The 14,538-nt window shown below is 43.3% G+C and overlaps 1 protein-coding gene across 2 annotated transcripts in view; it reads right to left on the reverse strand.

The window, feature by feature from the left end:
* Window positions 1–465: 465 nt before the first annotated feature.
* NUSAP1 (nucleolar and spindle associated protein 1) overlaps window positions 466–14,538 on the reverse strand; it is a 406,214-nt gene continuing 392,141 nt past the window's right edge. For both annotated transcript variants that reach the window (XM_085627119.1, XM_085627118.1), the window contains one exon: window positions 466–938. In XM_085627119.1, the coding sequence (XP_085483245.1) occupies window positions 851–938 (88 nt within the window). In that variant the 3' untranslated portion in view covers window positions 466–850. The remainder of the gene's footprint in view (window positions 939–14,538) is intronic.

The following is a 14,538-nucleotide window of genomic DNA, read 5'->3' on the forward strand; positions in this document are numbered from 1 at the left end:
TCTCCTACAGCGGTGACAAGCACCGCACGGCTTGAACCCTGTCTTCCCCGAAGACATCCCTCGCACACAAAGTGAAAAAACAAAAAGTCAAGAAAAAGCCTGCCAAAAAGAGGCAAAGAGGTAGCTCTTCCCAGATCAGCTCTTAACTTGCCACGGAAAGAAAAGAACTGACGTCTGTGCACCTGGGGGCGCCTATATGGGCTCTACGACATCATAACCAATGCTGCTGACATGGACGTCATGCGTAAGTGAATGGAGCCACCCGACACCGTGCGCTAGGGATATTGCTCAGCAAAAGTTTCCGGATCCTGCCGGACGTCTGGGAATTAAAAGGTAAGGAATCTGCAGCTAGAAGTCTCTATCAGATAAGTCGAGATGATAACACACAAATGTATTAACGATTCCAACAAAAAGACAGTGACATGTACAGCTAAATTGTTCCGGAAAATACTGCTCATACACATGTTTAAATACAAAAAACTGTTTATTAACAGCATACAAAATTATAAGATTTTATCTGGTCGGTGAAATTATGCGCAGGCTTTTGGTAAAAACTATCTGTTGGTCCAAGTACAACGTTGTTTTACACTTCAAACTATTTATAGGCAAAAAGTAGTATTATTTTTTTTTTTTTTAAACAATGTTAAGACTAAGTGTTCTTAAAACGCATCACTTGTTTAAAATCTACCTGTTTATTCTACGTAGCCGTCAGATTTAGATAAGAATTGCATTAAGTGACACAGAGTTAATACTCAAAACAATAAAATATTTACAAGTACCACCAATTAAGGACACAATGTACATGTGATCGGATCACAACAAGATCAAAGTGAAAATGCAGCACAAAACATTAGGTCATAATTATTCCTCTACGCGTACCAATCGCTTCATCCTTTTTAGCTTTCCTTCCCTTAACATGCTCCTCGCGCCTTGCCTCTCTGCAAAAAGGAAAAATTACAGTGTTAGTGATGCCTGCATTAATAAGTGTCGCTCTAATAAACATTACATTTCTCAATGAGTTACATAAGTTGTAAAGGTGGAGCCCTATGGATGATCATATAGACCGAATTGTACGACATCCTCGCCAGACTCATTTTACAACTTGCCACTAACCTTTTTACTTCTAAATAGGAATCTGAAGCAAATCTATATCACACTCCACGCGAAGTCACTCCTACAGGTCAAAGTAAAAACGCCTTTTAGCCATTTGGATTCTAGTGACACGACACCCACCCAGTCCTTGTCTGTTTCTAACCAATGGCAGTATTGCCACCCATTTAGTCCTTTTTGTAGCCTACATGTCTCTACCCCCCACCCACAAGGCAGGACACACCCTTGAACCCATCTTCACCAGAGGACACAGCACTCTATTCAGCCACACCACCCAACCCATCTGGACAGACCACCAATGCAGCCACTTCTTCTCCAAACCTACCGTACACAGGCCCACGCCTCGGCCACCGAGCATGAACTGGAGCAAGATCACCGAGGAGCACGTCAACTCCGCCCTCAACCGCTCTCCTCCCCCCACCACAACAGACGCCAATTCCGCAGACGACGGACGCACTCCACAGATGGATCTCCGACTGCGCAGACACTCTCGCCCCCCTCCGGAACTCCGACTGAAAGAGCACCACAAAGGCAACTTGCTTCACCACCGACCTCCGAGGATCCAAGCACATGTGTAGACGACTAGAGAAAACTTGGAGGAACAGCAAAACCCCCGGAGCATGCTCCGCCTACAAGACCACCATGACATTACACCACCAACTCATCAGAAGAAAGAAGAGCTTCATCCAGAACATAATACTCACCAACTCCCACAACTCTAAGGAACTCTTCAGCATCACTCAAGAATTCACCAAACCCCCAGAGAATCCCCCGACGTTTCTCCCTTCCAAGACCTCTGCAACAAACTCGGCTCCTACTTCCACCTCCAGATCAGAACTCTATACAACAACTTCAACGAACAAAACCTGCACCTCCACCCGACAACGCAACCCAGCCGACCCCCACCACCACAGAAGACACCGCCAAGACCATGAGAAGTATACACTCTGGAGCACCCACTGACCCCTGTCCGCCACACATCTTCCACAGAGCCGCCGCCACCTTTGCACCCAAACTATGACGTACCATAAACTGCTCCCTCGAAACAGGCACTTTCCCCGACGACTGGAAATGCACAGAGGTCAAGCCCCTCCTCAAGAAGCCCACCGCAGATCCAACGGACCTCAAGAACTACCGACCCATCTCTCTCCTTCCCTTTGCAGCGAAAATCACAGAGAAGGTTGTCAACAACCAGCACACTAACTTCATAGAAGCCAACTCAATTCTAGACTCTGCCCAAACCGGATTCCGCAGCAACCACAGCACCGAAACCACCCTCCTAGCTGCCACGGATGACATCCGCACCCTCCTGAACCAGGGCCACACGGCACCCCTCATCAGCCTTCGACACCCTCTCCCACCGCACGCTTATTGCCAGACTCCAAGACGCTGGCATCCGGGGAACTGCCCTTGACTGGATTTGCTCCTTCCTCACTGGCTGAGCCCAAAGAATCAGACTCCCACCCTTCCTTTCCGAACCCACAAAAATCAGCTGCGGAGTACCCCAAGGATCCCCATTTAACATCTACATGACGCCTCTAACCACCATCGTCAGAAAATACGGACTCAGCATAGTATCCTAAGCCGACGACACCCAGCTCATCCTCTCCCTCACCAACGAACCAGAAGTCACCAGACAACTTCTAGGAAGGTATGAAAGACGACACCTCCTGGATGAGCAACAACTGCCTAAAGCTCAACTGAGAGAAAACAGAAGTCCTCGTGCTCAGATCCACCCCCTCAGCATGGGACAACACTTTGTGGCCCACCGCCCTCGTTGAACTTCCGCACCCACAGACCACGCTTGCAACCTCTGCATCATTCTCGACTCCTCTCTCACCATGCACCGACAGATCAACTCCGTACCCTCCACATGCTTAAACAACCTCCACATCCGGGGCAAGACCTTCAAATGGATTCCCCCTGAATCCAGAAGGATTGTCACCCACACACTCATAACCAGCAAACTGGACTACGGGAACACCCTCTACGCTGGAATAAACAAATCTCTATTCCTCAAACTCCAGAATGCCGCAGCTCGACTGCTCCTCGGTATCCTACGACAACACCGCATCTCCAAACGCCTACGATAACACCACTGGCTCCCCGTCCAAAAGAGAGTGACCTTCAAGTTCCTCATTCAAACCTACAAGTCCCTTCACACCATCGGACCCCAATACCTCAACAAAAGAATCTCCTATGCACCCAAGAGAAGCCTCCGATCTGCTGATCTTGCCCTGGCCGAAATCCCACACAACCGCAGAGCGGGAGGTCGATCCTTCTCCTATATCGCAGCCAGGACCTGGAATAAACTCCCTCCTCCCTCTCAGCATCAGACAAACCCCCACACTGCAAGCCTTCAAGAAGATCCTGGAGACCTGGTTCTTCGGATGAGACGAAGCCGAGTGCAACCCCCCCGCCCCCTGTACCCCTTGAGATGCGCTCGGTGAGTAGTGACTTTCACAATTTCCAGATTGATCGATTCTGGCGTGTCGAGCCATGGGCTCTCTCAAAAGTACGCAAATATTTTTTTTTAATTCTATACAATAAATGATATGGCAAAAACAACAGTACTCTGTAAAAATGTTGTGAAAACATATAAGAGCTTAAAGCATTGGTTGAACAAATAGACCGTTGCATATTATAACATTTTTAGCAATTGATAGTTGCCTAAACTTTAGTTCATATTCACCATTTTTGATACAATTCAAGTGAGATAGTGTACTAGAAATGGAACAAAAGTGTACTTACCTTTGATAACTTTCGTTCATCCACGTTAAATAAATCCCAGGTGTCACACTGGATCTGGAACTTCCAAAGTTCCATGGCTTTGTAACAACACCAGACATGCTGTTGGATGACCTCGCCATAGCCATATATCACTCACCCCAGTGCAACAACATCCGTTTCCAACTGTTTAGGTCAAGCCTAGAAGCATGCTGTATCCAGTCTGGGACCATAGACCACGCCCATCGCTTTCTATTTGTTCCTTCCTGTGCCTGTCAAAATTGCTTTCTTTCCATTCATAAAACGCTGCTTGTTGTCCCGTCTTTGGGTGTGTATTAACTTCCGTGCAGACTGTCTGTTACATGCCCCCTTACTCTTTGCTTTATTTATCGTGTATTTGGCGCACTATTGTTTCCATTAAATGGTCGTGTGCCGTTTCTTGCTTGCCCTTGACGCCCTCGGATTCAGATTTTGTACTGTCCCACCCACTCCCAAATCACATTTATATACGAGATCTGTTTAAAAAAAATAAAATAACCGTTCTAATTTCCCAGTGCCTCCTCACCCCTCCAACACTACGTGCCCACCCCCACAACCCAGAGATTGCTGCTTTTTTTATTTTCAATTACTACATTATTGTTAGAAATGGGATTTCTGGTTGGCTAGGGCTTGCGCCAAAGCCAGGCAGAAACCACCACTCTAGTCAGGGCTGGGGAGTTACACGTCAAAGATAACCCCTGCTCACCCCCTTGGTAGCTTGGCACGAGCAGTCAGGCTTATCCCGGAGGCAATGTGTAAAGCGTTTGCGCGCGCACACAGCAACAACACCCTAGGCCCACCACAAAAGAAACTCCACACAAGGTTATATTTAAAAATATCCTTTGTATTATACCAAACACATTAGATGATAATCACATCATTTACACTGTGCCAACTGTTGCAGCTGCCCTCTAGCCAACTGGGGCAGCTGTAGGAAATGGCCAAGGCAGGGGCACAGGCCTTTTTAAAACAAATGTTGCCCCCACGTTGGAGCAGCCCCCCTATCAGGCGGGGGCTGCTCAGAACTGCCTCCGTGCCTCACTCGCCACCCACTCGGGACTTTTAAATATCCTTAGCCCCATCGTTGGAGCAGCCCTGGCGCTCAAAACAACATGCCCCCACACGAGGAACTGGCACCCAGCGTTGGAGCAGCCCTCTGGTAGGCAGGGCCGCTCAAGAAGTTGCCGGCACCGGATCCCGCCCAGCCCTCATTACCGGGGCTGATGGGGCACTCCTCCGCACTTCACCCGGGCCCCCTCCTGGGACCCGGGACTTCTCTTCCGTCAACCGCCACCGCGGGGCTCTCTCTCGCATGGGGGCCCTGCCTCTCTTTCGACGCGGGACTCCTCGTCGCTCGGCGCAGTCCAGCACGGGGTGGGCTCCCGCCTGGAGTCCTACTTCGGTCGCCAGTGCGGGGTGGGCTCCCGTCTGGCTTTTGCAATAACCGGATCTCCCAGCAGCGCAAGGGAGGCCCGGTTACTTCCGCTTCCGTCCGCAGGCCCCGCCCACAGCCAGGCGGGCCGCGGATCACGGCGGCAGCGGTCTCTCTAGCGAGGAGTAGGCTTCCTCTAAATTAGGGTACAAAGCAGGGTGGGCTCCTGCGAACAAAATACAAAACTAGGTGGCCATGCGGGGTGGGCTCCCGCAAATCAACGGAAATGGCACGCAGAGACGCAGGGTGGGCTCCTGCATATCATCACAGCGAAATGCCCTCGGCAAGGGCCGCAGCGCCCCGCTGCTCAGCCCCCAGGCTCCAAGGCAGTATCCAAACCTTGGCAAAAACAAGAACAAAGCAACAGGTCCAAAGAGTCCATCAAGCATCCAGGGGCTGGGCAGGACCCAGGGAGGCAAGCCTTCCCCTGGTTGTTTCAAGTCAAGAACATTTTCATGGGGTCACAGCCCCTCTTTTATACACCAAATCCTTTGTCTCCAAAGGTGCAGGGAAGGGGCGAACCGGATGCAACTGGTTCCTGAGCACTTTGTTTTGCTCAGCCCCTCTCCCTATTCACAGGACAGGCCAGGGACATTAGACGCACCACAGAGGGTGGAGCCAGCATTGTGTGGGGGAAAGCCCAGCCCTATTCAGGTCCCAGGTGTACTCCTCCCACTCATCAACATGCAGATCTCTCCACTCACCACTGGGGCAGACCCATCCGGACTCTGGGGAATCCCTAGCCCATCACATGACCTCAGCCAGCCAATCTCCAGACAAGGCACTCATCTCACACTGCACATAGAAATGCCAACTTCTAGAAGTGGCACTTCGACACTAGGTACATTAACGCCGCACAGCATTTCATCACACGAGTCCGCACATACCAAACTCGCACCTGCACTCCCCACGCATCAGGAACTACCAGGGACACATACATTCCCCCATGCATTCCTATGGGAGAGCAGGCCAACCTCACTACACGCACGCACTTTACCCTGGGACACAGGGGTAAAGTGCGCAGAAGCCAAAAATCACTAACACCAGGTCACAATAAAAAGCAAAAAGTTTAGGCGTGAACCTGCCAGAAGGGCAGAGTCCAACAATTATATATATATATATATATATATATATATCTATATTTAAACCGCAAGAAACAGCATCTGCTGTTGTTAGCCTCCCCCCTCACTCACTTTCGATGGCGGCTCGTGGCGAGGTGGCAATCCTCTAAAATTGCAAAAACGCCGTTATCCTTCCGTACTTCGTACCTGGACAAACTTGGCAACCACGAACACTCTTCAGCTTCACCACAGTTCTTTTATTGGGAGCAATTTACCAAACGACCGACTCAACGCGTTTCGGGATGAAAATCCCTTGCTCACGAGTGAAGTGTCCTGAGCACAGGCAGTATTTTAAACAACAAACATCACGTGGTTTACAGATTCATTGAACGAGAGAAAATACTAGGTGGTGGTTTACGGTATCACTCTGTTTTTCAACAAAAACTTTAAATTTACCCAATAATACCAAAAATTGTGCTGCTTTGACATACACATAATTCATCACAATTGGCACATTTACAATGAATAAATGAATTGACAGTCTGCCTAATGGCAAGTTTGATTGACACATGCACCCGAGCTGCCTCAGTGGGCGTGATACAAATTTTTACAATTGGCTGTCACAAAACGCATCGAAAGTCACAAATGTGACAATAATACAAACAATGCTGTTTATGTACTAATTCGCTTCATGCCCAAGTGGGCCAATATCTGAAAAAATTAACCAATGGTGTAAAAAAATATACAGACTAATGACAGATTTTGAATTCATTAAGAAGTACAGTGGGCCAAAGAGAAAAGAATATACATTAAGCATAATATCCAAAAAACCTCTAGTCTAAAGCTACAATGGACATATAATAATACAACAAAATGCCATACCGGCAATTTTTGCTTAATAAAGGATATTCTTTTAGAAAAAATACTTTGATTTTTGCGTTTCTTTCAAATTTTAGCCATACTCCTTTTTATTCTGTAAACAAAAAAGAGAAAATAAAGATTTCAATTACAACATAATTAACCACACCAAAAAATACCAAAAAATACTACCTGACTCAAACACTAAAACCTAATGATAAACTTTAATTACTTTAAAATATGAATTCGAGGCAGCTGGTCCTATGTGAGACTCAATGAACTCTCTGAAATGCTGGAAAAAGTTGTGCGTATAAAACTACCCTAAGTGTACAGCTAATTCCTCGTCACAATTGTGTCCAGTAGGCACCAGAGTACCATATTGGATAATAAGTTTGGATTCAAGACGTCTTAACTCTTGGACTCTATTTCCTCCTCTTTCATTTGCTTTCACTGAATCCAGAACACAAAAACTTAAAAGATTACTGTTCTGATTGTGGTGACTTACAAAATGGCGTGCCATTGGATATTGTTTGTCGCCATGCTTGATGGCGCGTAGATGTTCTAGGATTCTGATTTTCGCTTTGTGAATTGTACTTCCAATGTACATTTTTTGGCAGGGACAGGACAGAGCATAGACTGCAAAATCAGTGTTACATGTTGTATGTTTAAGAATTTTATAAGGTTTTTCAAGAGGTGACAACACACATTCTTTACAGTTTTTACTGTATTTACAAGCTTTACATTTTCTACATGTGTAGAAACCTTGTATTCCTAAAGTGTTTGCTCGTGTAGATTCAATTGCTTTGCACAGTGTATTTTTTAATGAAGCAGCTTTCCTAAAAGTGATTTGTGGGAAAGTCTCAATGTTGCTCGATATGTCTTTATCAGTATGCAAAACTGGCCAGAATTTATTTAGGCTCTTGCGTAATTCATGGGCTTGGTTATTGAAAGTAGTGATGAACCTGATTTTATCCAGTTCATCACTTTTGTTTGCTTTGTCTGCTAATAGTGACTCTCTTGATCTTTTGGCCACCTCAACTTGAGCTTTCGTTATCACTGATTCAGAGTATCCTCTTTCTCTGAATCTTTGAGTCATCACGGTTTCTTCTTTTTTAAAACTTTCAACTGAACTACAATTGCGCTTTGCTCTTAATAGTTCTCCTAGAGGAATACTATTGAGCAATGGTTTTGGGTGACAACTACGGGCATGGAGAAGGCTATTGCCAGCTGTTTTCTTTCGGAAAAGATTGCTTTTTAGACCGTCACTTTCAATGATGAGGGACAGGTCCAAAAATTCAAGGGTAGTATTAGACCACTGGCTTGTGAAGTGAAGGTTAAAACTATTAACATTGAGATTCTCAATGAACTGGTTGGCCTCCAATTCAGTACCGTTCCATACGCAAAAAATGTCATCTATGTATCTCCACCATTTGATGACTTTGTTTCTGAATGCCTCATGTTCGTTAACTACTTTTTCCTCCCAGTACCCCAAATAAAGACCTGCAAAGCAAGGAGCAAAACAGGTCCCCATTGAAGTACCGAGAGATTGTTTGTAGATTTTTCCGTCAAAAATAAAGAAGTTTTGTTTAAGACAAAAAGTCATCATTTCGACCAACATTTCAGTATGGTGGAGATATGAGATGGATCTTTCTTTAAGAAAATGTTTACAAGCTGCAATACCCAAATCGTGCGGAATGCAGGTGTAAAGACTTGTTACATCTAATGAAAGAAGGGAGAATGCCTTCCTCCATTCGAGTTTTTCTAGCTCTCTCAAAAAATGGCCTGTATCTTTAATGTAAGATGGCAATTTAGTCACAAAAGTTTGTAGGAAGTAATCAACGTATTTAGAAGTATTCTCCATGCAGCTACCGTTAGAAGACACAATGGGTCTTCCTGGGGGTGCTGCTGGATTTTTATGAATTTTGGGGAGTAGGTATAACGCTGGTAATTTGGGATGTTTACACAATAAAAAATCATATTCATTCTGTTCAAGTAAGCCCTCAGTTTTCCATTTAAAAAGGCTTGACTGGAACAGTTTTATTGCGTGTTCGTACTCCATCCTATTGCTGCGTTGGTATTTTTCAGAGTCAGACAGTTGTAGCATACCTTCTTTAATGTAGTTGTGTCGAGATTGCACAACGACATTTCCACCCTTATCTGACTTTTTTATGACGATGGTATTGTCATTTTTTAAGCTATTGATTGCTTCTCTTTGCACATTTGTAATGTTATTCCATCCATTCCACTTTCTCTTAGAAAGCTTCATAAGTTCTTGTGTAACACCTTTTTCAAATACCTCAATGGCATCATTTTTTATTTGTGGCAAAAAAATGGATTTAGGCTTGAAAGGATTGTTAACATTTAAATTCAGGGCAATGTTATCAATACATGCATCAGAAAATGGATTGTCATCATCTGTAGATACTCCTGCTAATACATTAGCGGTGTGCAATAATTCAAGATCGTTAATACTTACAACGCTGGGTGTTGCTCTTTCAGTTCGCACTTCAGATCTAATTTTTGTTGCATACCATTTCTTGATGCGCAATTTTCTTGTGAAATAGAAAAGATCAATGCGACTTTGCGTGTAATTAAAGTTATTTGACGGACACCGATGAAAGTGCCACAACCAGTAGTGAAGTCTCCAACATCTCGGAATTCAGCGGTGTAAAAACCAGTATTTTAACAGAGTTCAACCTAATGGCAAAAGGGAGACACACAAACAACAAACAAGGGAACACACGAGGTCGTGGAAGAGGAACCAGAGGCGCAAGAGGAGGAAACAAATCGAGACCAAGAGAATCGGAAAGCCCAGTGGGAAGTCGTACAAGGGGCCAAAGCAAAATGAAATAATGGATAAAAAAACAGTCATCAACCTATCAGATCGTGTGTTAAATGACTGAGTTAGAACTACTTTCCCTTGGATTAACCTTTTGTCCGTCAAATAACTTTAATTACACGCAAAGTCGCATTGATCTTTTCTATTTCACAAGAAAATTGCGCATCAAGAAATGGTATGCAACAAAAATTAGATCTGAAGTGCGAACTGAAAGAGCAACACCCAGCGTTGTAAGTATTAACGATCTTGAATTATTGCACACCGCTAATGTATTAGCAGGAGTATCTACAGATGATGACAATCCATTTTCTGATGCATGTATTGATAACATTGCCCTGAATTTAAATGTTAACAATCCTTTCAAGCCTAAATCCATTTTTTTGCCACAAATAAAAAATGATGCCATTGAGGTATTTGAAAAAGGTGTTACACAAGAACTTATGAAGCTTTCTAAGAGAAAGTGGAATGGATGGAATAACATTACAAATGTGCAAAGAGAAGCAATCAATAGCTTAAAAAATGACAATACCATCGTCATAAAAAAGTCAGATAAGGGAGGAAATGTCGTTGTGCAATCTCGACACAACTACATTAAAGAAGGTATGCTACAACTGTCTGACTCTGAAAAATACCAACGCAGCAATAGGATGGAGTACGAACACGCAATAAAACTGTTCCAGTCAAGCCTTTTTAAATGGAAAACTGAGGGCTTACTTGAACAGAATGAATATGATTTTTTATTGTGTAAACATCCCAAATTACCAGCGTTATACCTACTCCCCAAAATTCATAAAAATTCAGCAGCACCCCCAGGAAGACCCATTGTGTCTTCTAACGGTAGCTGCATGGAGAATACTTCTAAATACGTTGATTACTTCCTACAAACTTTTGTGACTAAATTGCCATCTTACATTAAAGATACAGGCCATTTTTTGAGAGAGCTAGAAAAACTCGAATGGAGGAAGGCATTCTCCCTTCTTTCATTAGATGTAACAAGTCTTTACACCTGCATTCCGCACGATTTGGGTATTGCAGCTTGTAAACATTTTCTTAAAGAAAGATCCATCTCATATCTCCACCATACTGAAATGTTGGTCGAAATGATGACTTTTTGTCTTAAACAAAACTTCTTTATTTTTGACGGAAAAATCTACAAACAATCTCTCGGTACTTCAATGGGGACCTGTTTTGCTCCTTGCTTTGCAGGTCTTTATTTGGGGTACTGGGAGGAAAAAGTAGTTAACGAACATGAGGCATTCAGAAACAAAGTCATCAAATGGTGGAGATACATAGATGACATTTTTTGCGTATGGAACGGTACTGAATTGGAGGCCAACCAGTTCATTGAGAATCTCAATGTTAATAGTTTTAACCTTCACTTCACAAGCCAGTGGTCTAATACTACCCTTGAATTTTTGGACCTGTCCCTCATCATTGAAAGTGACGGTCTAAAAAGCAATCTTTTCCGAAAGAAAACAGCTGGCAATAGCCTTCTCCATGCCCGTAGTTGTCACCCAAAACCATTGCTCAATAGTATTCCTCTAGGAGAACTATTAAGAGCAAAGCGCAATTGTAGTTCAGTTGAAAGTTTTAAAAAAGAAGAAACAGTGATGACTCAAAGATTCAGAGAAAGAGGATACTCTGAATCAGTGATAACGAAAGCTCAAGTTGAGGTGGCCAAAAGATCAAGAGAGTCACTATTAGCAGACAAAGCAAACAAAAGTGATGAACTGGATAAAATCAGGTTCATCACTACTTTCAATAACCAAGCCCATGAATTACGCAAGAGCCTAAATAAATTCTGGCCAGTTTTGCATACTGATAAAGACATATCGAGCAACATTGAGACTTTCCCACAAATCACTTTTAGGAAAGCTGCTTCATTAAAAAATACACTGTGCAAAGCAATTGAATCTACACGAGCAAACACTTTAGGAATACAAGGTTTCTACACATGTAGAAAATGTAAAGCTTGTAAATACAGTAAAAACTGTAAAGAATGTGTGTTGTCACCTCTTGAAAAACCTTATAAAATTCTTAAACATACAACATGTAACACTGATTTTGCAGTCTATGCTCTGTCCTGTCCCTGCCAAAAAATGTACATTGGAAGTACAATTCACAAAGCGAAAATCAGAATCCTAGAACATCTACGCGCCATCAAGCATGGCGACAAACAATATCCAATGGCACGCCATTTTGTAAGTCACCACAATCAGAACAGTAATCTTTTAAGTTTTTGTGTTCTGGATTCAGTGAAAGCAAATGAAAGAGGAGGAAATAGAGTCCAAGAGTTAAGACGTCTTGAATCCAAACTTATTATCCAATATGGTACTCTGGTGCCTACTGGACACAATTGTGACGAGGAATTAGCTGTACACTTAGGGTAGTTTTATACGCACAACTTTTTCCAGCATTTCAGAGAGTTCATTGAGTCTCACATAGGACCAGCTGCCTCGAATTCATATTTTAAAGTAATTAAAGTTTATCATTAGGTTTTAGTGTTTGAGTCAGGTAGTATTTTTTGGTATTTTTTGGTGTGGTTAATTATGTTGTAATTGAAATCTTTATTTTCTCTTTTTTGTTTACAGAATAAAAAGGAGTATGGCTAAAATTTGAAAGAAACGCAAAAATCAAAGTATTTTTTCTAAAAGAATATCCTTTATTAAGCAAAAATTGCCGGTATGGCATTTTGTTGTATTATTATATGTCCATTGTAGCTTTAGACTATAGGTTTTTTGGATATTATGCTTAATGTATATTCTTTTCTCTTTGGCCCACTGTACTTCTTAATGAATTCAAAATCTGTCATTAGTCTGTATATTTTTTTACACCATTGGTTAATTTTTTCAGATATTGGCCCACTTGGGCATGAAGCGAATTAGTACATAAACAGCATTGTTTGTATTATTGTCACATTTGTGACTTTCGATGCGTTTTGTGACAGCCAATTGTAAAAATTTGTATCACGCCCACTGAGGCAGCTCGGGTGCATGTGTCAATCAAACTTGCCATTAGGCAGACTGTCAATTCATTTATTCATAGTAAATGTGCCAATTGTGATGAATTATGTGTATGTCAAAGCAGCACAATTTTTGGTATTATTGGGTAAATTTAAAGTTTTTGTTGAAAAACAGAGTGATACCGTAAACCACCACCTAGTATTTTCTCTCGTTCAATGAATCTGTAAACCACGTGATGTTTGTTGTTTAAAATACTGCCTGTGCTCAGGACACTTCACTCGTGAGCAAGGGATTTTCATCCCGAAACGCGTTGAGACGGTCGTTTGGTAAATTGCTCCCAATAAAAGAACTGTGGTGAAGCTGAAGAGTGTTCGTGGTTGCCAAGTTTGTCCAGGTACGAAGTACGGAAGGATAACGGCGTTTTTGCAATATATATCTATATATCTATATATATATATATCTATATATATATATATCTATCTATATCTATCGCGGGCAGGGGGAAGATTAAGTAATTTGCTCAGAATCACAGGATGTTGAGCTGACGCCGAGGCTCAAACACGGATCCCAAGCTCCTGAGTCAGCAGCTCTGACCCAGCTTTGCAACAATCAGTTGGAGGTCAGGCTTTGTTGCTGAACCTTTCTTTATAGGTACCCATTAAATGGTGAGGTTATGCAGCACAGTCTTTATTCGACTTGAGATTCAGACAGTTCTTTAATTTAGGTTTACCCTATTCTTTGCATCTGGGTAGCCTGTAAGCAAGTCAATTGTTAGCAGGGCAGGCATTTAATATATTTAGTATTTTTAATTTGGTGAAACTATGCCCGCGTAATGCTCACATTTGCGGGCATGGCTGGAGGACTACGCTTCCCAAGAGGCTAGGCGGACGCACCACGCCCGCCACATCATAAGGAGCGCACCAAACGCAGAGATTAAATCTCATACTGCTGCGACCCGCGGCAGCGTCGGAAGGAGTACAGAGGCATATATGCTGGTTATTCCGTGAGGGCATACCTTTGACGAAGTAAGCATATAACTATGCTTCTTTACATTGGCGTATTGGCATTATGCGGTCCCCGGGGCTGATCTATTTAATATGCTACTCATCTGAGGTGGGAGGGGTTTCTCTCCCTCACAAGTGTGTGACTACAAGGCTTTCCTCAGCCCCCTTCTCCATGGGGTTTGAATTTCCCACAGCTAGGGTAACATTTTGAGTGGATGGCCTGGTACTTGTTTGAATTACACATTAACGGCTGCATTTAGACATTATCTCTAACACAGATTCCGCAGGTTTACTAGCAGCTATGGAGTACTTAGGCCTTTTATTTAGAATACGCAGCCCAACACACACAGCGGGACATACGCTGGACAATATTTTCACGAACATTCAGGATCTCATAGTGGAACCTCCGCTAGCACTAAGCTGGACGGACCATCTGGCTCTAGGATTCTCCTGGATAGTCCCGATACCATTAAGCCTGTCCCAAGGTCGAAAGAGTTCTCGCAGA

Source organism: Triturus cristatus, chromosome 9 (assembly GCF_964204655.1).
Source record: "Triturus cristatus chromosome 9, aTriCri1.1, whole genome shotgun sequence".
NCBI lineage: Eukaryota > Metazoa > Chordata > Amphibia > Caudata > Salamandridae > Triturus > Triturus cristatus.